The 24661-nt window shown below is 46.2% G+C and overlaps 1 protein-coding gene across 5 annotated transcripts in view; it reads right to left on the bottom strand.

The window, feature by feature from the left end:
- Nucleotides 1-774: 774 nt before the first annotated feature.
- IKBKB (inhibitor of nuclear factor kappa B kinase subunit beta) overlaps nucleotides 775-24661 on the bottom strand; it is a 59454-nt gene continuing 35567 nt past the window's right edge. For 2 of the 5 annotated variants that reach the window (XM_033232233.1, XM_033232244.1), the window contains 14 exons: nucleotides 23693-23817; nucleotides 18194-18301; nucleotides 16301-16430; nucleotides 15737-15931; nucleotides 14849-14963; nucleotides 13938-14061; nucleotides 13187-13338; nucleotides 12967-13028; nucleotides 11778-11887; nucleotides 10665-10714; nucleotides 10458-10557; nucleotides 10110-10257; nucleotides 6505-6632; nucleotides 2643-4107 (listed from right to left, as the gene is read on the bottom strand). In XM_033232233.1, the coding sequence (XP_033088124.1) occupies nucleotides 3852-4107; nucleotides 6505-6632; nucleotides 10110-10257; nucleotides 10458-10557; nucleotides 10665-10714; nucleotides 11778-11887; nucleotides 12967-13028; nucleotides 13187-13338; nucleotides 13938-14061; nucleotides 14849-14963; nucleotides 15737-15931; nucleotides 16301-16430; nucleotides 18194-18301; nucleotides 23693-23817 (1803 nt within the window). In that variant the 3' untranslated portion in view covers nucleotides 2643-3851. Of the gene's footprint in view, nucleotides 2310-2642; nucleotides 4108-6504; nucleotides 6633-10105; nucleotides 10258-10457; nucleotides 10558-10664; nucleotides 10715-11777; nucleotides 11888-12966; nucleotides 13029-13186; nucleotides 13339-13937; nucleotides 14062-14848; nucleotides 14964-15736; nucleotides 15932-16300; nucleotides 16431-18193; nucleotides 18302-23692; nucleotides 23818-24661 lie in introns of those variants that run through there. The other 3 variants (XR_004442122.1, XM_033232238.1, XM_033232252.1) reach the window with 3 other exon arrangements.

Raw genomic sequence — 24661 nt, 5'->3', positions numbered from 1 at the left:
ATCTTGAGACAAAAAGAAAAGCCACGGGATAACTACCAGAGTCCTTCCTCAGATCCCAAGGTCCAGGGATAGTCTTCTGTCTTATATCTACCTTTCAGAGTCTTGTGTTTGTTTACATGACCAAGGAGTTTAGCTGTACTTACTGAGAGGAAAAAGTGTATCTATCTCATCTTTTTGGAAGCAGACATTCTAACTCCTGGATTTTCACTTTTTTTTTTTTTTTTTTTTCTGAGACAAAATTTTGCTCTTGTTGCCCAGGCTGGAGTGCAATGGTGCAATCTCGGCTCACCGCAACGTCTGCCTCCCAGGTTCAAGCGATTCTCCTGCCTCAGCCTCCCGAGTAGCTGGGATTACAGGTGTGCCCCGCCACACCTGGCTAATTTTGTATTTAGTAGAGACAGGGTTTCTCCATGTTGGTCAGGCTGGTCTCGAACTCCCGACCTCAGGTGATCTGCCTGCCTCAGCCTCCCAAAGTATTGGAAATACAGGCGTGAGCCACCGTGCCTGGCCTGGCTTTTCACTTTTTAATTAGTTATACTGTTCCAGCCATAAACTTTTTTTTTTTTTCCATTTTTCTTTCTTTCTTTTCACAACTTGTCCTGTAACTGAACAGCCATAAACTTTTAAAATGACTGCTTTGGTTGGCATTTTCCTGGTCAAAATTCTTCAGTGGCTCAGTTGCCTGTAACATAAGCTTACAGTCTTTAGCCCAACATCCTTTCCCTCCCCAGTCTGATCCCATCCTTGCCTTTTGGGTGTTATTTCCCACTGTCATTTACCAGGTTTCCAAAATCGTGCTTTATTAAATGCTAGTTCATTGGAATGTTAATACATGTTTCACACACACAATCAACAGGAGAAAATGTTTCTATAGCCAAATGACATTGGTAAACAGTGTTTTTATACAAAGTTAAGCAGGTTTCTTTATTTTAAGTCTTTTCAGACACTTTCCCAGTGCATAGTGTGAATCTCCATAAAGCAAGTGAAACATTAATCATTCCCTAAACTTACTTGACCAAAGAACGCTTCATTCTATCTCCATGGAAACCCCTTGTGAAAGTCTCCTACTCCAACTTTCGTCTCCAAAAAATCTCACCTGTTTGTGATCATCTGAACTCATTTTATGCTCTTGCCTTTATATAAAAGAGAAGTTCTGTGAAATGTTGAAGAAGCAGGGTTATGGCACTAGTAATGATCCAGGCACTATACATTATTTAGTTCAGAAACCCTAACCATCAGTATTCTAACAGTGGATTGTGGAACCCAGTATGAGTGTTTGAGACATGTCACAAAATATAGAAGCTATTTTTAAAATGAATCCATTTAATACTGCTAGATGCTGTGAGAGACAGGGACTCCCCAGCCCAGCACTGCCACACGCACACATTCTTGAGCAGGAACGGAGACGTGGGCATGGCGTGGGCAGGCCAGTGGTCAGCAGATATCCTTTCTGTCCCTCCTCTGTGACAATCACCCCCAAGTAATCTTTGGGACTCAGAATAAGGCAGCTGCTCTCCCACCCTTACTACGGTGAGTCTCTCTGTGGCTGAAAGGACCACAGATGGAGAGCTTGGCACTCACTCCAACTTTGCCGAAAAGAGGACACCCACCAAAGCAGTAGGTAAAAATACAATTTTAGCAGCAGTGAAATAATAAGAGGAAGTGAGGATGGGGCCAGGCCACAACTATAATTAAACTGTCTGTTTAAAAGAAGCTGAATCCAGAAGAAGCACAAGCTGTAAAGTGAGAGAGGACAGGGAGCAGGGCCATTGGAGAGCAGGAGAGGACAGGCTGGCACCAAGCACTGCTCCGACTCTGCCCTGAAAGATTTGAATTGGACACTGTCCAGTCACGTGTGTGGCAAACCGTACTCCAAGCACTTTTCTCAAGGCAGAGGAAGGAGCTGCTGTGGCTGTAGCCCTGAACGCTCGTGCGGCCGGCATCGTGCGCTGGGCCTCTGTAATGGAGGACCTCCAGTGTGCAGACAAGACGCCGGCAGTGCCTGCGGAAGGCTGCACCCTGGTTCCTGGGTGAAAGTCACAGCTGCTGAAGTGAGAGCTCCATCTGGATACCAGAGACTGCTGGGCCATCAGTGCAGCAGGAACTGCCATGTGAGAGCCGCAGCCAGGCAGTCCCACGTCAGGAGGCCTGCTCCAGGCAGCCACATGTCAGGGGGTCGAGTCCCCCCACCGCACAAGGCCTGCTATGGACAGCCCCATGTCAAGGGGTCAAGTTCCTCCACATCAGGAGGCCTGCTCCAGGCAGTTGTGCTCTTCTTCTTCCGTCTGTAACCAGCTCCAGTCTAGGGCCTGAAAGTCAACAGACATGTTAAAAATACAACAGCCACCAACACATTTCAGGTTATTGTTCCTCTTCAGGAGGCAATCAGGACAATTTAGAAATATACTGAAACCCGGCCGGGTGCAGTGGCTCATGCGTGTAATCCCAACACTTTGGGAGGCCAAGGTGGGCAGATCATGACGTCAGGAGTTCGAGACCAGCCTGGCCAAAATGGTGAAACCCTGTTTCTACTAAAAATACAAAAATTAGCCTGGCGTGGTGGCAAGCTCCTATAGTCCCAGCTACTCAGGAGGCTGAGGCAGAAGAATCACTTGAACCTGGGAGGCAGGGGTTGCAGTGAGCTGAGATCATACCATTGCATTCCAGCCTGGGCAAAAGAGCGAGACTCCATCTCAAAAAAAAAACAACAAACAAAAATAAAAAGAAATATATTGAAACCCCTTTATTGGCTAGGTATGGTGGCTCATGCCTGTGGTCTCAGCACTTTGGGAGGCAGAGGCGAGTGGATTGCTTGAGGCCAGGAGTTCAAGACCAGCCTGGGCAACATAGCAAGACCCAGACTGCATAAAATAAATTAATTAATTAAACAAATACAAATTAAAAAGCCAAACCCTTTTATTAATAAGTTTGGTGACTGCAGGGCACTCTTGAGCTAAGTTACATATTCAAACTGTACAGGATCTTTTCTTTGGATTGGCTCAGAGTCCTTGAGATTCTGTGACTGTGGGAATTAGAAAGGCGAATATCAGTACCACTGTGGCTCACAGCACTCACTCCCGTGCTCACTGTGGGCAGCTAATCTCAGCTATGGATTTCCAGCCTCACCACATGACTCGGCCTGATGAGACTTCCTCTTCCTCCCACAGATGTGCAAGTAAGCAATGAACTGATCAAAACATTATCGTGCCAGGAGGAAGAGAGCAGCAAGAAATACAGAATGCCCACAGACTGGAGGAGGACACGTGACTACATCAGCAAAGGCTGCAATTCACAGTGGTACCCCCTGCAATTCTTCTGAAAAGCTTAAAGTTAGGGGAGGTTAGCAAGTGATTAGCAGGTAAAGACCATGTAAAGATCTAAGCAAATGATGCAGGATTCTCTCAACAATAAAGATTTGTCTTAATGTACCTATATCTTGACTAGTGTTCTCATAACTAGTACTACCTACTGCTAAGCTCCAAGGCCCTGAGGACAAGGCCATGGCTGGTTCCTGCTCCCAGCCCATCACTCAACACACAAATCCTCAGCAGTAGTACCAACGGTGCAGGTGGGGACAGACTTCTGGGAAAAATGCTACCTTCCTCCTCATCATAGGAATTAAGTGTTGCAAGGATTAAATAAGATAATGCATATACGTAGTTGTAAGCCTTCAATAATTGTTAGTTATCACTATTATTATGAATAATAAAAAATGTGTACTGGAAAATTATAAATATACACTGAAAAAATCAGCTGGGTATGGTGACGCACGCCTGTAGTCCCAGCTACTCAGGAGGCTGAGGCATGAGAATCACTTGAACCCGGGAAGCGGAGGTTGCAGTGAGCCAAGATCATGCCACTGCACTCCAGCCTGGGTGACAGGGAAAGACCCTGTCATAAACAAACAAACAAATACTGAGGTTGGGGATAATGCCAGATTGCGTTTCCATTTTCTTTTCTCTTTTGCTATAGAATGAAAGGACATGGAATCGCAGGGGGCTCACACAGGCTGTTACCGTGAAACTCTGGTCTTGCTCCCTCACGGTGTCCTGTATGGCATTTTCTAGCAGGGTACACAGGTTATGTGCTTCGGCCACCAGTTCTTCACTAAAGAAAATGATCAAATTATTAGAAAGCGGTCATTATTAGTTATCAGAGCTAACACTGCTATTTTAAAATATGCTAAAGAGTTTTGATAATACTTTTTAAATGAAGTAACAATTATTTTGATCCTGAGTGTCTTAAAACACCAACCCATTGACTAATACTTTCATCTTGTTATGCACTTTCCACACATGAGCATTACTGCCAAAAAGGCAAACAGATCTCATTAAAAAGTCAGAAGTAAAAAGAGCTCTTTCTGCTTTCTGACTTACTAGATAGCTGAAATTTAATTCTCAAACTGCCCAAATCTAAAGATATTCTCCAAATCACCTGTTTTCCAATTTATGAAGTAGACAAAAAAAAAAAAAAGGCCAACCAATTTATCAGGGTTCCGTAGTTCCTTGGAATCTGTTGAAAAGCAGTTCTGGGATTTGGTTTCATCTAATCTGATCTCTCTCTTTTCTATAATAAGAAACCCATGTTTCCTCTGAGGACTGGGCCACATTGAGAAAGAGCAGCATGTAATAAAACATCTTTTTCTAACCTCAGCTCTATGCTGTGGGGAGACAAGAGACATCCTATATACCCAGGTCTACCTTTCTAGAGCTTTGAGGACATCATTGAAGGGAATAAGCCACATAAGGGAAGACGGTGCCCCGGAACTCCTCTCACTCTGCAAAATGTGACAATCTGATGGCAGGAGCTCAGAGTACATTTTTGCCAAACCTCAGCTACGGGGCCTCTAGCTAGGCTAAAGGCTCAGTGCCTACCCTAGAAGGGAATGGAAGAGGCTCCTGGCCTAGCTACTAATAGGAGCTCATGAGAGGTTGGGGAAGTACTTTTTATTTAACAAAAAAAAAGGGCCGGATGCGGTGGCTCACGCCTGTAATCCCAGCACTTTGGGAGACTGAGGCGGACGGATCACCTGAGGTTGGGAGTTTGAGACCAGCCAGACCAACAGGCTGGAGAAACCCTGTCTCTAATAAAAACACAAATTTAGCAAGGCCTGGTGGCTCATGCCTGTAATCCCAGCTACTCGGGAGGCTGAGGCAGGAGAATTGCGTGAACCCAGGAGGCTGAGTTTGAGGTGAGCTGAGATCGCGCCGTTGCACTCCAGCCTGGGCAACAAGAGTGAAACTCCGTCTCAAAAAAAAAAAAAAAAAAAGAGAAACAGTCTCACCATGTTGCCCAGGCTTGCCTCAAACTCCTGCAAACCTCCTGCCTCGGCCTCCCAAAGTGTTAGGATTACAAGAATGTGCCATACGGCTGAGAGAAAATTAAGTATCCAAGGTCACATAAATATCAAAATAGGCTACAAAGTCCTCAAGGATAAGAACAAGATTCTTCAAAGCAGACTGTATTGGGATATAATTTACATACCATAAAGCTCACCCATTTAAAGTGTACAATTCAAGGGTTTTCACATATTTACAGAGTTGTGCAACCATCACCATGTCTAGTTTCAGAATGTTTTCTTCATCCTCAGAAGAAATCTTGCATTATCAGTCACTCCCATCCTCCTCCCCTGCCCCAGGCAATCATCAGTGTTTCCCATGCCTAGAGATTAGTTCCTGCAGAAACCCATAGAGCCCTGCACATAGAAAGTGTCAAACAAAACAAACCACAGGAAGAGACGACTGTGGGAACAGAGGTGGCCTGCAGTGTGCTGGAGAATGGGCGTAGGGCTGCTAGACACAGACTGCTGGGCCCCAACCCTGAGCTCCCAAGTGAGGTCTCTGGCAGGACCTGAGAATTTGATGCTGTGCTGCTGGCCCAGATGAGACTTGAAGAAAGCTCAGACCTGAGCATCTATAACGGAGGGGGAAGCTGTTATTCATGACTGACTAAGGAATACCTTGGTCAGAGTGGTATTTTGGGAAGATTAATTCAACCATACAGGGCTTGGCAGCAGAAAGGCAGGAGGCAGGAGGCAGAAAGCCCTGCCCCGACCTCTGCCGCCATGGTTCAGGCAAGAGGAGGCAGAGGATGGGAAGAACGTGAAGGTCAGTAGCACCGGAAGGAGGGTGGTGACTCGGTAACTCAAGGTAGTGGTAGGGTGAGTGGGGGCAGATGGCTCAGGGGAGATGAAGTGGGCCTCCCTGAAGGGAATGTGGCTTCCTATGGATAAAAGGTAGCAGCATGTGCCCAACCAGCATTTCCAATGTTCTCATTAAGCAGTTAGTCATCCAAGCCTTGGACAAAGAAACTAGTTAGTAAGTTTCAAGGGACTATGAGAGCAAAACATGTAACTTTTGTCCCCACAGGACCTAGCAGATGCAACAAATATCCAGAGAGGTAGTGATATCATTGGACAGACATTTACCAGTGACAAACGCCTCCATCCCCAATCTCCTGACGTGCCCTCGATGGTCACACTTGGCACTGCTAAGGCGGACCTACCTCTTCTTGGCTGGCTCAGGTAAGCTGTTGGAGGCCGTGGAGGGCTGAGACATCAGCTGCCCAGGCTGGCTAAGTCGAGAGGCATTCATGCTATCCGGGCTTCCACTGACAGGACCACGGACCTTGCTCTAGGGGACAAAATCAAAAGAAATTAGGAGCCAAGTGATGAATCACATTTTGCATTCACGCCACAGTATTTTCTCAGGAGACAACTGACTGCCAGATGCCAGAGCTAACCCTACAGCCTACCAGTCGGCACCCCCACCTGGGGGGCAGCTGGTGCTTCACATCTGGCTTCAAAAGTGTTTCTGTATCAACAGGGGGACTTTTGAGGAAAGGATTCTAAATTTAAGGAGACCTGGGGGCCTACATTTATTGCAGGTTTTTTAATTTTCATCGGCTTTATTGCTTGATTGATTGATAATGATTGAGAGTCTCGCTCTCTCACCCAGGTGGAGTGCAATGAGCGATCTTGGCTCACTGTAACCTCCACCTCCTGGGTTCAAGCAATTCTCCTGCCTCAGCTTCCCAAGTAGCTGGGACTACAGGCATGTGCTACTACACCCAGCTAATTTTTGTATTTTTAGTAGAGACAGTGTTTCACCATATTGACCAGGCTGGTCTCAAACTCCTGACCTCAGGTGATCTGCCTCAGCCTCCCAAAGTTCTAGGATTCATGATCCACTGCGTCCGGCCCCTTAAGGAACTTTTACAAGAAAAGAACAGCAAAGTATTTTTACTCTTTTCCAGGTAGAAGACAGACACACACACAAAGGCTATGGGAGTTCCTGTGGCTCACATCCTCTATGACCTGGCTGAGAAGAAACCAGGATGCCCTGACTCCGAAGGGGCTGCAGCCACTGCTCCTCCCAGCCCAAAAGGTCAAGCAGGGGCTCCTCTTCCAGCTACCTGAGCCTCCTCAGCTCACAGCCCACGACCGCTGGCCAACCTTCAGGTCACCCCTCCACTGATCTCTGCCCTGCATGCTCCCCAACCCACCTGTGTAGTCCCCCAACCCCCGCTCCTGGCACTCACTGCGGCCTGCAGTCCTTCATCCCCTCAAGTGTCTCTCAGGCCGTGGAACCCTCCTGGCTCCACATCCTTCCCTCCAGCGAAACTTCAAGGCCCACAAGTCAAGGAGACATGCAAGCGCCCAAGCCTCCATTCCTGGTCCTCCTGCTGCACCTTCCCTGCTGACTGTGCCTGGGGGAGGCCCAGCATTGACCTCCTGTGCTTCTGCCCTTGACCGAAAGTGCGGCAGGGGATGGCTCCTGCGCTGCCTGGCTCCCTCCCAGCCAGGCCCTGCCCCAGCTCCTGTCCCACCCCGTCCTGTGCTGCTCAACTCCAGCCCCGCTGAGGGACCCTTCTCAGTACTGAGGTTGGCCAAGGGCTCAGATTCTCCAGCTGCCTGGAGAGGGACTTCCCCAAATCCCAGATATGATCATGTCCCCACACTCAATTCCTTTAATATCAAGGGAAAAGACAGATACTGTGATGTGTCCTGTGTGCTTTGAAAATGGACATGGGCCAGGCGCAGTAGCTCACGCCATTAATCCCAGCACTTTGGGAGGCCAAGGCAGGTGGATCTCTTGAGGCCAGGAGTTCGAGACCAGCCTGGCCAACACGGTGAAACCCCATCTCTACTAAAAATACAAAAATTAGCCAGGTGTGGTGGGATGAGCCTATAGTCCCAGCTACTTGGGAGGCTGAGGCAGGAGAATCACTTGAATCTGAGAGGTAGAGAGGTGGAGGTTGCAGTGAACTGAGATTGCACAGCTACACTTCAGCATGGGAAACAGAGCAAGACTTTGTCTCGAAAAAAAAAAAAAAAAAGGAAAACAAAGCGTGGCCCGCGTAAGCTCACCCTTGCCTACCTCAGCAGCTTCATCCTCCATCGTAACCTTCCCCACACACACCAGCCTGTCCCCACTCGGAACACACTGACTCCCCAGGCTCTCTGCCTTTGATAAAGCAAGGCCTCTGTCTTGGAACATCCTCACTCTTCAGCTGGAACAGCTCCTTGTGAACCTTCTTGTTGCTCCCTCTCCTCTAAGACAAACTGGAGCTCCCCCTATGCATGGAAACTACAGCTCATGCCTCCTGGAGCTGCTTCCTAGCCCTTCCTGCCCTGAACGGCTCTCACTCATGCCTCTGTCTGTGCCCCTCAAAGGGTCAGGCCCTCCTTGGAACAGGTGCCATGCCTTCTCACCTGTGTGTCTTGCTGGGCATACAGTTAGCACTCAATAAATGCTCAATGGATATAGATGGCATATCACGCTATCACCTGTGCACACCTGCACCTCCCTCTTCTCTTCAGATCCTCTCTACCTTGTCATCCTGCTTTCTCCCTTTCCTCTCTTCTTACAGGAGGATGTGTCACTCCCACTCCCAAGGCATGCCCAGCGCTCTGGCACATGACCCCAGCCCCTCTGTTCTCTGCACTGTGTGTGGATTGTCCCCTCTGCCTTTGACAATGAGAATCTCCTAATGCACCACATCCTGCTTCCACCATGAGCAACGATCTCCCTCTCTCCTTCCCTTTGCTCTTAAAGGCAACTGATGCCTAAATCAGTCTTCCATTCATGTCACCTTCTCTGCAGCCTTTCACAATGGGGCTTGCACTCCCAGCAGCTCTGGCTCCCACAACACAGCCAGGTCTGCCCGTCTTAGTTCTTGGCTGTTTTGTTTCCCATTTCCTCACCCTGTGGCATTCTGTGGACTCACAGCTACGTTAAGATGGTGTGCACAGAAAGCCTGGCTTATGGCACTGAGGGCAGCATAGATGCAGATGATGGTCAACCAAGTTGCACTGCTGTGCATGATGGTGGGCTGAATTGGTGGCCCTAAAAAGGATATACCCACATCCCAACTCCTGGAGCATGTGAGTGTGATAGTACTTGGAGAAAACGTCTTTAGAGATCCTGAGATGACATCACTCTGGGCTATTTGGGTGGTTCCCAAATCCAATGACAAGTGTTCTTGTAAGAGTCACCCAGATAAGGGACACAGGGGTCACAGGAAGACAGAAACAGAGACTGGAGTCACACACCAAAGAACACCTGGAGCCACCGGGAGCTGGAAGAAGCAAGGACGGTCCCTCCCCAAGAGCCCTCAGAGGGAGCTCAACCCTGCTCACACGGGACTTCTGGGCTCTAGAGCTCAGATAACACATTTGTTTTTGTTTTTAGTAGAGACAGCTCTATTGCCCAGGTTGGAGGGCAGGGGCATAATCACAGCTCACTGCAGCCTTGAACTCCTGGGCTCAAGCAATCCTCCCACTTTGGCCTCCCCAAATTGCTGGGGTTACAGGCATGAGTCACCTTGCCTAGCCCAAATTTCTGTTGTTTTAGCCCCTCAGTTTGTGCTAATCTTTACAGTAGCCATTGGAAAGTAATACACAGATGAATGAAAATGATTAGCACAGGCCCTTCCTCTGACCTCCCTGCTCACACCAAGTCAAATAACAGCGAAGTGAAACCTGAGCAGCAGCCAAGTGGACTGCTGGTGGCTCTGTGGCATCCCGTGTGGGATGGCGGCAGTACACAGAGGTGGAAAGGCACAGGAGGCTGATGGGCCAAGGGCCTGGGGCCACAGCACTCACTCACACAAGCAATCTTCAGGAGATTCCAGAGCTCCTTCTGCCGCTTCTCCTGCAGCCGGACAACAGTCTTCTCATCCTCATTCATTAAGCTCACCACCTCTTCCACCTTGGGCAACAGTTCCAGTGCCTTCTGCTTGCAAACCACAGTTTTACTGCAAAGAATAAACATGACAAACTCTAATGGCATTTGGGCTGGAGAAAACGGAACCCATGGCAGCTGTGCATCCAGTCAGCAGCTGCAGAAAGTCTCTTCATGAGGTCCAGTGAATCAGAGAGGAGGGAGGAAGGTGACCTCACACCCAGCCTGCATCTCCCAGTCCTTACTCCAGAGTAGGAAGGTCGGGGCTCATACCTGAGCTGTGTATAGATCACTCGCACTTTCTTCTCGAAGCTCTGAATTGCCTGAAGCAGCAGCCGTACCATTTCCTGACTGTCACCCTCAGTTCGCTGGTCTGGAGAGGGGAGGGTAGCATAGTTCCTCAAGGAAGCCAGCAGAGAGTAGTGATGCCCCGTAAATGAAATAAGGAGAAGCCCAAGGCAGATATAGAACCCCACTTACCTCGAGGCTTTTCCCTTAGTCTCCTGTACAGCTCCCTTGCTTGCTCCTCTCTAAAATATGCAAAGAAGTTCTGTCTAGATTTGAGGTCAAATATGGCTAATTTTTATATTTTTTTGGTAGAGACAGAGTTTCACCACATTGCCCAGGCTGATCTCGAACTTCTGGGCTCACAAGCAATCTTCTTACCTTGGCCTCCCAAAGTGCTGAGATTACAGGTGTGAACCACTGTGCCCAGCCAAAAATATATATATATATATATATTTGAATTAGCTGAGCACGGTGGCATGCGCCTGTAGTCCCAGTTACTTGGGAGGCTGAGGTGGGAGGACTGCGTGACCCTGGGAGGTTGAGGCTGCAGTGAGCTATGATTGTGCCACTGCACTCCTGCCTGGGCAACAGGGCAAGACCCTGTCTCTTAAATAATACAAATATAAATAAAAGAACTGGAGGAGAATAAAGGGTTGATTAGAGAAAAGACAGAATCAAAGTTCTGACATTTGGAGCTCCTGTCCTAAGAATCCTAGTGAGAGAATCAGGGAACACTGCTGAGCTCACGGTGACACAGCCCTCAAGAGGCTGACCCGGCCTGCCCGGTTCCCTCCATCTGCACGCCAGGAGCACATGTGATCTCCTTCAGGTAGGAGTGATCTGCCTAGACCCCTCCTCCCCTCCTGGAGTCAATGCCAAATACCTGACAAAGACTCAAACGAATGATTTACAGGTCCGAATTCCACCTTGTCAGGTTCTTCCTTCTCTATCTTACTTTCTGTTCTGAGCTATGCCTGGGTCAGGGTGGGTGAGACAAATCAGGGGAGTCTGATACAGGGGTAGAGGCTGCTTGCATTTTACAGCCTTTACAGATTATGGCCTCCATCTCAAATGCGTTATCTGAATTCATCCTTACAACTTCATGAGGTAAGACTGTTTTTCTTGTCACTGAACAGATTTGGAAACTGAGGCTCAAGTGATGATTTGCTGGAGGTGACCCCACAGGGGAGCATGCTCTAGAGAATGGTCCCACACAGCCACTGAGGGTGCTCTGGACACACACACTGAAGCTCCAGGGTTATCTGTATGTGTTAGGCATAGAGGGGCCCCCCAGTCAGTACTCACAGGTCGTCCAACGTTCCCCCCTGCTTCCGGCCCATGGGGCTCCTCTGTAAGTCCACGATGTCCGTCTGTAGAGCCATCATCCGTTCTACCAGGAGTTTCACTTCGTTCTCCTAATGGAAAAGCTGTGCTAATGTCAACTGATGTGGTAGGAGCATGCTGAGATGCAAGATCTGCGGAGGAGCAAGACCTGGGGACCCTGCACATTGCCTGAGGACTCTCAATGGACTGGCTCAAAGGAATGTGGACTGTGGGGTCAGAATGGCTGCGCTTGCATCTAGGGTCCACCACTTTCTAGCTATGTGACCCCTCGGCAAGTTACTTACCCCCAGCTGCGGTTTCCTTTTGCATAAAATAGGCTTCTAACAGGGCTATTTGAGGAGTGAAGTAAGATGAAGTACTTAAAGCCTCTGGCATGGTGCCTGGCACACAGAAGATGCCCAAGGCACATTACTTTCTCTTCTCTTCATCTGTCTATCCCGATGCTACTGGGCAGGGAGGCCCAGACTGCTTTATTTCATAGATTATGAGTCCCAAGATGGGGAGGAGCACTCACCCCTTCTATGGTTAATATTCAACATGAAACACACATACACCCCATCAGTACTGATTGATAAAAAGCGATACTAAGACACAGGGGAAGAGCTTTGCCCAAGCACACAGGGGAAAACAGAGGATTCGTCCAGGAAAAATCCCCAGAGCCTGACTTCAATCTTCAGTTCGTGTGAGGTTCATTTAGTCACATGTATTTCCTTTGCCTTCATAATTAGCATTTTTTGGTGACATCTGATTCACGTTGTCCTGAGACTTTCTGCCTGGACCTTTTACTTCCTACGGATTTAGCGTCCCAACAAAATTAGTCAAAAACCTTCAACAAGAGGCAGTGTTGATCATCCATCCAATGCACTTCCTAACAGGAAATGGTCTTGCCTTTTCCCCAAGGGAACCTAACGCTTCTTATTTAAATCTGGACCATCTCCATCCATTCACGCAACTCTTGCATCTGGCCACAGAGGGGCTCCCTTTATTGGCTACTCTTAGCCTCTTTCCAGCTGGTCCAGTCAAGTTCAAAGCATGGTGAGGAACACCTGATTTTTGACAGAGATCGACCCAGTGTTTGATGAGAAAGTGAAAAGTGGGAGCAAAACCTCACCCCCTCGGTAAGTTCAGAAACCCCAAATGAGTCTCCTACCCGCCCACAGAGCTCCACGGCCTGCTCCATTTCCCTCCAGGCCAGCAGCAGTTTATCTGATGCTGAAAAAAAATTGAGAAGGAAAAACAAAACAAAACAAAATAAAAACACCACAAAACTGAAACAGAAATAAGCAACTCAATTATAATAGGACAAAAGAAACCTTAGAAAAAGAAAAAAAAAATGGTGTCTTTAAACTCATTACAAAGTGCACACTCACTGATCCCAAACTCAGTTTGCTCGCTGTACTTCTCCAGGTCAATCTGGATGCTGGTTTTGAAGAAATCCAACTTGGCCTTGAGCTGCTGAGACATGGAAGCCATGGAATTCTTCATCTTGGAGAGGCAGCTGTTGTTCCGGAGGAGATTCATCCTGCAGGGACCACAAGGAATAGAGTCTAGGAGCATCTCTGGGATCCAAATTCCATTTCCTGTACAATAACAAAACCCCCTCAAATGTCAAGGGAGATCCCTGCTATAATTATCATCATCATCACTATTATTATAGCAGCCACTTATAACCCAAGGACAATTTCCTCACCCTCAGCAATGCCTGAGGTCTGCACCAAACTTGGCATCAGGCAAAGGAAGACACAAAAGGCCAATGATGCTGGCAAACGAGTTACATTGGGGAAAGAGTCCATAAGTCCCCAGCAGCACAGTCAGAGGAGTTTTGCTAATCCACACGGCAGTGAGCTCCTCTGGGTTCCCAACCCATCCACAGCTCGGCCAGCCCAGCTTCAGTTCCATACTCCTCGCCCTGGGCCGACCACACTCACCTCATCAGGTCTAAAGGGGCCTGCCTCAGTCCAGCCCACCCAACTGCTTCCCGTCTGTCCAAACCAGTGTCTCCCTTTTGTTGCTCATTAACAGTTGCTTCTGGGTCCCTGCCTCAGCCACCTTCCTGTGGCCAAAGCCACCAAGCAATTTTAAATCAATTAAGTTTAAAAAAAAAAAAGCCTGGCACGCTACATGGCGGCTCGCTGTCCCTGCTGCAGCCGGTTGCAATCCTCCTTCAGGGTCTGGATGCTGTGCCAGACCTGGCCCCACACCTTCCTCAGCTGGAAGAAGGCGAGGTTCCTCTTGGGCTCTTGAACTGGAGACAAAGACAGAAGCAATTGTCAAAAAATAACCACAATAACTCTCCTACAATTAACCACATCCTGCCTTCAACACTGCTGGCACTTTCACGTTTTATACCTACTATAGGATCATGTAACTTTGGAGGGTGTTATGCCTGGTTACTGTCACATACATGTATTTGTACCAACAGCATGTACCAGTGGTCAATAAGTAGCTGTTGATTTGAAGAAACACTTTATGAACCATTTGGACACATATGTATATAGGGCCATACATTTTCAATAGAAATTTGTTGTGTTTTTTTTTTAAGAGAGAAGGTCTCACTCTTGTCACCCACGCTGGCATGCAGTGGGAGTGATCATGACTCACTGCAGTCTTGAATTCTCAGGCTCAAGTGATCCTTCTGCCTTAGCCTCCTGAATAGCTGGACTACAGGCATGCACCACCACATCTGGCTAATTTCTACATTTTTTGTAGAGATGAGATCTTACTATATTACCCAGGCTGGTCTTGAACTCCTGGGCTCAAGCGATCCTCCTGCCTCAGCCTCCCAAAGTCCTGGGATTACAGGCGTGAGCCACCATGCCCAGCTTAGGAGGTTGAAATTCACTAATGGTTTCCTGTACTCTCTCTTGCCTGGCTACTCCTTGCATGTCCTAAATAAGGAAGACTGCCCTGAGGACTGGCAATACTAACTTCCTTCATGTGGCTCCCCCTTCCTTAGTCCAGTCTCCCTCCCCTGCCTTGTCCCACATATTATAACTGATTATTTAGAAAAACAAAACAAAACAAATTCTTACGGATACAGCTGACACTTTCAGGTTGGGGCCGTGGGGAGATCTGAGTCTCATAGGTGATTTTACTGTTGTCAAAGAGAAAAACAAGATCCATGTCCAATGGGCGGCCCTCATTTAACTGCAAAGGGACAAGAACAAAATGAATCTTGTGGATCCAATCTTCTCTTTCTAACTAATAATGAAGAGGTTCCAGAGCTTTCCCCACTGTTTGGCAAGAGCATCATCTTCAGCCAGCAAGTGCGAAGCATACATGAAGTCTTTCTCCCAATGTTTCCACCCTACACTTACTGTTGGAACACACTCCTTATTTACAAACTTATTACATTCTATTTTACTGTCATCCCTGTGAAGTTCAGAAATTCACTATATACTTCCCTATGCAATGATTATTTCTCATATGATAACTTTATCTCCACAAGTCAGCTGAGAAGCTCTTTTTGAGCAGAGGCCATGTCTTACACAGCTATAGTTAACACAGGTGCCTAACACAGAGGCCATCATAAATAGTTTCACAGTTCTGTACAGAGAGGCCATCATAAATAGTTTCAGTTGACTCAAGACAGTGCAGCATCTTTTTTTTTTTTCTAGTATACTTGGAAGAGGGCCAAGTTGGCAAATTGAGAGATTCCAGTGCTACTGCATCATTTTTTGCAATAAAGGCAAGAGAACGGTCTTGGAGGGTCTGGAAGTAACAAGTCCAGCAAGGAGATTTGTGTTTCCTATCAGGCCACACAGAGGACACCATACTCCAACTTAAACACCAGGCAGGTATCCACACTGTGTGATAAACAGACTACATGACAAAGCAGAATTGAAATCTGAAGGTGTGTTGAGTTTCCCAGGAGGCACAGCCAAGGAAAACAGGGTGGTGTGTACGAAGTCAGGGCTCACCTTGCCATCTGAAATACACTGAGTGGCAGGTTTATCGGGGATCAACGCCAGGCCCGCTTCCTGCAGCAGCTCCTGGTCCTCCTCTGGGATGCCCGTGTCCTGCTGGATTCTGGCCTTCAAGCTCTGCAGACTCTCGGTCTCTGTCACAGGGTAGGTGTGGATGGTGCCTGTGACCATGTTCAAGATATGAACCAGCTGCAACACAACCCAGATGTTACTGGAAAACCAATTTCTTCAAGGAGATGCCCATCTATTTGCCTAGTCCTCTCTCTGCTACTCCCAACATTTCCCAACCACACAAAGCAACGGCCTGGCTTGAGGGAGGGAGGTCAGGTGCCATGTTTCGCATATTTTCGTCTTTCATGATCCTGTCTGTGGCTATGACCTCATAGCCAATGTCAAATAGCACAACTGTCCTTTCTTTACTTATGCAGAAAGACTGATGCAGGAGCCTAAATTTTCTCACTAGGTCAGCTGGCCCCATCCCCTGCTCTGTCCTAAGAAGTGCATGTTCCGCTGGGGACCCCAGCTTTTGCCTCAGGGCTAACTTGGCTCCATGCTCACCTTTAAGTTTAAGATGTCATCCAGGGCCTTGAAGCAGCCATTGGGCCCATACGTGGGATCTGTGCCCCTCTGTCGGGGGTGCCACATCAGCATCAGTTGCAGCCACTTCTCCAGTCGCTCAGCCAGGACACTGTGGAGAGGAGCAGAGTGTGTGAGGAGACACTTCCAGCCAATGTTGGGCTACAGTGTGTGTCTCCCAGTATATGCACAGATGGCAGCCAACAGATGGTAATTGAAAATGAAAATGGGTTTATCAGAAACAGTATAAACATTTCCAATCAATTATTCAGGTGTTCACACCTCTCTCCTGAATTCTAAAATACCCTGAAATCAGAGATTCCTGACCTCTAAATGGCTGCATAAGAATGCCCCATGAGGGCCAGGCACAGTGGCTCATGCCTGTAATCCTAGCACTTTGGGAGGCCAAGGCGGGTGGATCACTTGAGGTCAGGAGTTTGAGACCAGCCTGGCCAACATGGTGAAACCCTGTCTCCACTAAAAATACAAAAATCAGCCGGGCATGGTGGTGCACGCCTATAATCCCAGCTACTCAGGAGGCTGAGGCAGGAGAATCAGTTGAACCTGGGAGGCAAAGGTTGCAGTGAGCCGCGATTGTGCCACACTGTACCCTAGCCTGGGTGACAGAGGGAGACTGTCTCCAAAAAAAGAAAAAAAAAAAAAGGAAGAAAAAGAATGACCCATGAGGTTTTTAAAATACACTTTATAGGCACATCCTAGCTCAGGTGACCCCTACAGAATCTAGATCCCACGCTGCCAGATGTAGTGGTTCACATGAGAAACTCCAAGCTCCTTCCCCTGGCCCTGCAGAGCCTGCCTCCTGTGAGCACTCAAACCCTTTCCTGAGGCCAAAACAGCTACCCACCACCTCCCAAACGTGCCTTGCTCACTTTAATCTTTCCCCTTAGAATTTCCTTCCTCCTTCCTCGTTTGTTCACGTCCTGCACATCTGTCTAGACCCTTCCAAAAAGTTCTAGTTTATCCCACGTCATTCCTTATAGCACTAGTCCATCCAATCTTCTCTTCCACCCTTTAAATATGGTAATCATTATCCATGCCACTCAATTATGTGTGACTGCCTCGTAGCTTTCTTTTGCACTGTTACCCAATTCTGTACAATTACACAATATTATTAATTGTTTAGATTCTGGCTCTGAGACTAGATTGTAATGCCATTCAAATGACAAAGGTTTATTTGTTGACTGTGACACAGAATTGGGCCACATAAGGGGTGGAAAGAGAAATAAGGTATAATTCCCTGCCCTTAAAAGGACTGCTGTTGAATCAGAGACAAACCCTATGTAAAACCAAATGTGATACAAGGTAGAGGCTATTAAGGGTAATAAGAGGTACAGATAAATTGTTATGTGAACTTAGGAAAGAGATGACTTCTAGGGAGATGAGGGAAGGAAACCCATTCTAGATTTAAGATTAAGAAGGACTATGTCAATTGCTTACTCACAGGACGATATCCTGATAACCTGTCTAAAAGTTATCAGATGTCACTTCAGACTTGAATTTCTTTTTTTTTTTTGAGATGGAGTCTCACTCTGTCACCCAGGCTGGAATGCAATGGCGCAATCTCAGCTCACTGCAACCTTTGCCTCCCGGGTTCAAGCGATTCTCCTGCCTCAGCCTCCTGAGTGGCTGGGATTACAGGTGTGTGCCACCACTCCTAATTTTCACATTTTTAGTAGAGATGGGGTTTCACCATGTTGGCCAGGCTGGTCTTGAACTCCTGACCTCAGGTGATCCACCCACCTCGGCCTCCCAAAGTGTTAGGATTACAAGCATGAGCCACCGCGCCCAGTCCAGACTTGTATTTCTAAAAAAGGGAAGAAAAATATGTATTCGTGTAATGCTGCTGTGCCTTACCTGTTAAGATTATTGGGGTAGGGTAAAGAGCTTGAAAACTTCACTGTTCCATTCAAGTCTTCGCTGACAACAATATCCACCTCACTCTTCTGCCGGACTTTCGAATGCCTGCAAATATGCATCTTGTTAGGTGCAGTCACACGTTGCTATGACAGGGACACATTCTAAGAAATTCATCATTAGGTGATTTAGTCCTTGTGTGAACCTAACACAAACCTAGATGTTTTAGCCTACTACACACCTAGGCTATATAGGACATCCTATTGCTCCTAGGCTACAAACCTGTACAGCATGCTCCAGTACTGAATACTGTAGGCCAGGGTAACACAATGATAAATATTCGTGTATCTAAACATATCTAAACCCAGAAAAGGTACAGCAAAAATACAGTATTATAATCTCATGAGACCACTCTCATCTAAGCAGTCAATTGTTGACTGGGATGTCAATGAAATATACAGTTATACACATCCCTATGACACTTAGCACTCAAGAGCCACTTTACATTTATAATATCAGTTTACAACTATACAGGAGATTTATAGCCCCAATCTTTTGGAATAAGTCAGTTCATTCACATTGAGTCAGGCGGATTCTTTGAGAGTTTAAGACTGGTCAGGACTGCCTGAATGAGTTTTTGGTTTTTTTTGTTTGTTTGTTTGTTTTTTTTTTGAGACGGAGTCTCGCTCTGTCGCCCAGGCTGGAGTACAGTGGCCGGATCTCAGCTCACTGCAAGCTCCGCCTCCCGGGTTTACGCCATTCTCCTGCCTCAGCCTCCCGAGTAGCTGGGACTACAGGTGCCCGCCACCTCACCCGGCTAGTTTTTTGTATTTTTTAGTAGAGACGGGGTTTCACCGTGTTAGCCAGGATGGTCTCGATCTCCTGACCTCGTGATCCGCCCGTCTCGGCCTCCCAAAGTGCTGGGATTACAGGCTTGAGCCACCGCGCCCGGCCTGAATGAGTTTTTGAAAAGCAACCTTTAGCAGAGTCACTGACCATCTTGTGCCCAGAGTTCTGCAGACAGTACTACTGCCTCCTTATCTCATCCTTGGTTTTTCCTTCTCATTTGCTCTATCTTCTGTTTCATCTACTACACACTCTTGTGTTTTGACAGAGGTTAAAACTGGGACTTCCAAACCTAGATTACACTATGTACACAACATTTACATAAAATATGCAAAACCTACGCACACACATAGATACTTCCCTCTAAATGTACACAGCTAAATACTGTTTCTAAGGATAAATGAACTTATACATTTCCCAACTTAGGGAACTTCTTGGGGTATCTGAAGTAGTATTTGAAGGTAAAAATAATTTTTTTTCTGTCACCCAGGCTGGAATGCAGTGGCACAATCACAGCTTACTGCAGCCTCAACCTTGTAGGCTCAAGCAATCATCCCTCCTCAGCCTCCTAAGTAGCTGGGACTACAGGTGTGTGCCACCACACCCAGTTAATTTCTGTATTTTTTGTAGAGATGGGGTTTCGCCATGTTGCCTAGGCTAGTCTGAAACTCCTGGACTCAAGCAATCCACCCACTTTGGCCTCCCAGAGTGCTAGGATTATAGGGGTAAGCCACAGTGCCTGGCCAATAAAAATAATCTACATGCAACTGGCTTCACATCTTGGTAATAAGAAGAGTAATTTGAATAATACTTCATAGATAACCAAGTATTCTGACACAGATCATTTATTCACTTAATGCTATGACAGGCCCATGTGGCAGACATTATTTTTAGTCCCCCAATTTGGACCAAAGGAAATGATAATCAAATTATTTTTCCAAGGTCACACAACAGAGTAGCAGAATCAGGGGCTCAAACCCAATGTCTGGTGTTCTTTCTATTCTGTTTGAATGTCCAACTATTCTCAAAACATCTGGGAAATTCAAATAAAAAATGCTTTGCTCCAAACAATTTTCATTGGCAAGTGGTGAACCAGCCTATCAGGAGCACACTGGAAAGCTAGAAGAGCCGGAGCATGGCAGAGGCTGGTGCTTTACCGCTTGAGCTGAAACTGACAGCTGTAAGTCGGGGGCTCCAAGACTTTCTAATTATCTAAGTGTGGAATAAGCCTCTGCTAGAAAACTTAAGTTGTTGATGGGAAATTTAAAAAGGACCCAAAATAAGATGCTTATTGCTTGGGCTTGTCCTAAAATGTATTTCAAAGTGGCTTTATAATAGAATTGTAAAGCCCGAATTGCACTTGTCTGGAAATCACTATTTACCTGCCATCTGAGATAAGATAGTGAAATTTTTTAAAAGTTGCCCAAAGCATTAAAAACTAGATTAGTCCACAAAACAGCTCCTTATTGGGTTTCAGAAAAATCTACTTGAAACTGGCCACCTGGCCCTCCAGCACTGACGAGGGAAGCTCTAGGAAGATGGCTCTGCAGACAACAGATTTCCTACGAGGATGCTGGGCCATTAGGAATGTATTTTCAAAAAGCATCTGCTCTTCTAGTTCTAATGGATTTTAACTCATCTTGTCATAAATAAGAGAAATGCTCAACAAGTGACCAGAAGAAATGTAATAATTCCTTTAGTTAAAACCACTATAGATGTGCAGTGAGCCCAGATCATGCCACTACACTCCAGCCTGGGCAACAGAGTGAGATTCTGTCTCAAAAACAAAAACAAAAACAAAAAAACACTATAGATGTACATGTAATTTAAAGCGATTTTTATAATGCATACACTATAAAGTGTGACTATAAATTAATGAACAAATTCCTCAATATTCCAGAACTTATGTAGCTAAAGAAGCAATGCCTGTTTTAAAATAAGTCACCACAGTGGGGCAAACTTTGCCATTTCTCCAAACTCAGGGCAGGGACCTCCTTCACTGGGAGGTAAACGTGGAATTGAATAGACTGCCATCACCTAAGACCACTTTTCTGGAATTGATTTCAAAGGATACACTTTATTCTTTTTTTTCTTTCTTTCTTTCTTTCTTTTTTTTTTGGTAAGACCATGGAGTCTTGCTCTGTTGCCCAGACTAGAGTGCAGCAGTGCGATCGTGGATCACCACAATCCCCGCCTCCTAGGTTCTAGCAATTCTCCTGTTTCAGCCTCCCAAGTAGCTGGGATTATAGGCGTGTGCCACCACGCCCAGTTAATTTTTGTATTTTTAGTAGAGATGGGGTTTCATCATGTTGGCCAGGCTGGTCTCAAATTTCTGACCTCAGGTGATCCACCTGCCTCGGCCTCCCAAACTGCTGGGATTACAGGTGTGAGCCACCATGCCCGGCCCACTTTATTCTTATAAATAAATATTCTCATGATGTACACACTTGTCCTCTGAAAACATTCATGTTTTGTTTTCATTACTTCCAGAAGGTAACAATAGCCAGCGTTGGCAAGGATGTGGTGAAAGGGGCAGTGTCCACACTCCAGGTGGAGACGTGTATTTATATGACCTTCCTGGTGAGCAGTTTGCTAACTAACACATATCAAAAACCTTTACAACTTGCAAAGTCTTTAATCTGTTATTTCCCTTTCTAGGTATTATCCTAGGGAAACAACTGTGTGCAAGAATTTCCCTACAAGGATGTTATTCTTAGTGTTATTTTAAGAAATAAAAATTATCAACGTGCTTCCAACAACGGGGGATAAGTTAAATGACCCACAGCACAGCCATCCAATGAAATAACAGACATTACAAATAATACAGAAAAACATAAAGCATTTTCGACATCTAGTTTGAAAGGCAGGTTGTATGAGGATATTATAGTAACCTATTTTTGTTTGTTTAAAAAGTACAAAAATATAACACTGAAGAGCCTGGAGACACAAAACTGTTCATAGTGATTGTTTTCCAATTATGGGATGACAGTTGATTCCTGCTTTTTTACTGTTTCCATATTTTCCAAAACACAAAAATGAAGCTAAGTTAATCTAGCAAAAATTAAGGGGTAATTAAACTGTGCAGTACTATTTAAGTTCAAAAGAATAATTTTTTGTGTTGCAGATAAATTGACTCAAAAAGAAATTCTCATGGTGTGAAAAGCTTGAAAGCATGTGCAGGACCGTGTTCAGATAATGCTACCATTAGGGTAAAAAAGAGGGGAAATATCAATGTACAAATAAACAAACATATGCCAGTTTACTGGAACACATAGCAAACATCCCTGGAAGATACGAAAATCCTGGAAGATATGAAAACGTTCTTGGAAGATAGCAGGTGCCTGTGGGGAGGGAAATGAGTGCCTGGGAGGCTGGTATGACTTTTCACTGCATACTCCCTTATTCTGGAAATTTGAGCCGCATGAACTTACTATGGTTCCAAAAAAATTAAAACTTGAGATAAGTAAATTTTGAGCAGCAGTAGCATCATTTAAACTAGTGTGTGGCCTCTCAAGGAAAAATCCTAAATGAAATCTAACTGATTTGGGGGAATATTCATTTTTAAATTATGCCTTTCAGTAAAATTAACTTTTTTCTCTTCTTTTCTGCCCCCAGTTCCTTATTTAAACTGACAAATAAAAATGGTCTATATTTATCATGTACAACATGATGTACACATTGTGGAATGGCTATATTGAGCTAATTACCATATGCATTACCTCACATACCATTTTTGGTGGTAATAATTAACTTTTATATAAACATATCCTGAACAATGCATTATTTCTTTAATCAGTAAAACAAAAGCTAAAGAATATAGAGTAATTCTACAAATCTTCATTGTATCCTTTAATTTATTAGAAAAATTTTTGTGTAATTTATTAAGTTCACAATTTCAGCTACATTCTTATGCTTTATGCTCAGTTTTTTTTTTTTTTTTTTGAATCTTTGTTTGTTTTGAGACAGAGTCTCACTCTGTTGGCCAGGCTAGAGTGCAGTGGTGCGACCTCTGCCTCCTGGGTTTAAGCAATTCTCCCACCTCAGCCTTTCGAGTAGCTGGGATTACAGACGCCAGCCACCACACCCAGCTAGGGTTTTTAGTAGAGATGGGGTTTTGCCATGTTGGCCAGGCTGGTCTGGAACTCCTGGTCTCAAGTGATCCACCTGCTTCGGCCTCCCAAAGTGCTGGGATTACTGTACCCGGTCATGTTCTTACACTTTAAAACAAAAATTTATATTGAGGTTGTAGTAAAATTTGTCAACAATTTTCCACATATTTCCTCCTGACTTGTCATGAGTACATGTGTTTTATTTCTGTTTACTAACACACAGCATTCTCAGTGTAAGTGCACATATTCGCACAATAGTCTTACTTCTGAACCCAGAGCAGATGACATTGACACAGCATTGTATTCAAAGATGTGAAGGCTCAGAATCCACATGAACACTTAACAGCTACTCTGTATCTATTAACAGGTCCTTGGAGCACAGACCGTCCCCCTACTCGTGCTAGATCCTGACAGGCCTTCCTCTCGGAAGAGACACAACACAGATCTCCCAGGCCCGGTGATGGGGCGCCAGGGAAACAGGGTATGTGAAGAGAAAAGAGCAGACGGGCTCCCTCCTCCATCCAGGTGCCCCGGCTCCACTCACCACTGCACGGGCTGCCAGTTGGGGAGGAAGGGCCGGAAGCCCGTGATGCACTCGAAGGCCAGGGTGCCAAAGCTCCAGTAGTCGACAGTCACCGTGTACTTCTGCTGCTCCAGCAGCTCTGGGGCCTGCAGCGACACGAGGGGGCACACCTGAGCTGCTCCTCTCATGGGGGACCACGGCAGGAGGGGGCGGCCAGCCAACTGCTTTCACCCCAGGCTTTCCTGGCTCCATCCCAGGGGGCACTGGCACATGCATGCAGGGCGAGGAGGGCACTCCAGGTATGTTTAGCGGGTATGTCATGCTACCATTTCTAAGACCTTTCTATGCCCCACTCACTCCAGTAAGTCCTGATGGAGGGGCTAAAGATTCAGGGCCAGAGTACATCACACACCCCTCACCGGGCTTTAACTTCTCCCCTTTAAAAATGAGAGTTGCAGGCCAGGCGCAGTGGCTCACACCTGTAATTCCAGCACTTTGGGAGTCCAAGCCAGGCAGATTACTTGAGGTCGGGAGTTTGAGATCAGCCTGGCCAACATGGTGAAACCCCATCTCTACTAAAAATACAAAAATTAGCTGGGCATGGTGGCATGCACCTTTAGTCCCAGCTACTCAGGAGGCTGAGGCACAAGAATTGCTTGAACCTGGGAAGTGGAGGTTCCAGTGAGCCGAGACCGTGCCACTGCACTCCAGCCTGGGCAACAGAGTGAGCCCCCATCTCAAAAAAAAAAAAAAAAGAAAGAAGAAAAGAAGAAAGAAGAAAGAAAGAAAGAAAGAAAGAAGAAAGAAAAAAGGAAGAAAAAAAAGAGGGTTGCAGCATTTCAGGCACTTATTGAAAATTAGCTTAAGGCAGGATGCAGTCGTGGGCGCTGTGTAGACATGGGAAGAGAGGCTACAAATGGTAAAGGAAAATGATGCCAGGGTATCCACACCAAATACACACATTAAGTGCTGGCTGAACCCCTGAACCAG

This window comes from Trachypithecus francoisi, unplaced genomic scaffold, assembly GCF_009764315.1.
Source record: "Trachypithecus francoisi isolate TF-2019V2 unplaced genomic scaffold, Tfra_2.0 Contig01440, whole genome shotgun sequence".
NCBI classification, from domain to species: domain Eukaryota; kingdom Metazoa; phylum Chordata; class Mammalia; order Primates; family Cercopithecidae; genus Trachypithecus; species Trachypithecus francoisi.
This window is presented reverse-complemented; position numbering and strand designations above follow the sequence as displayed.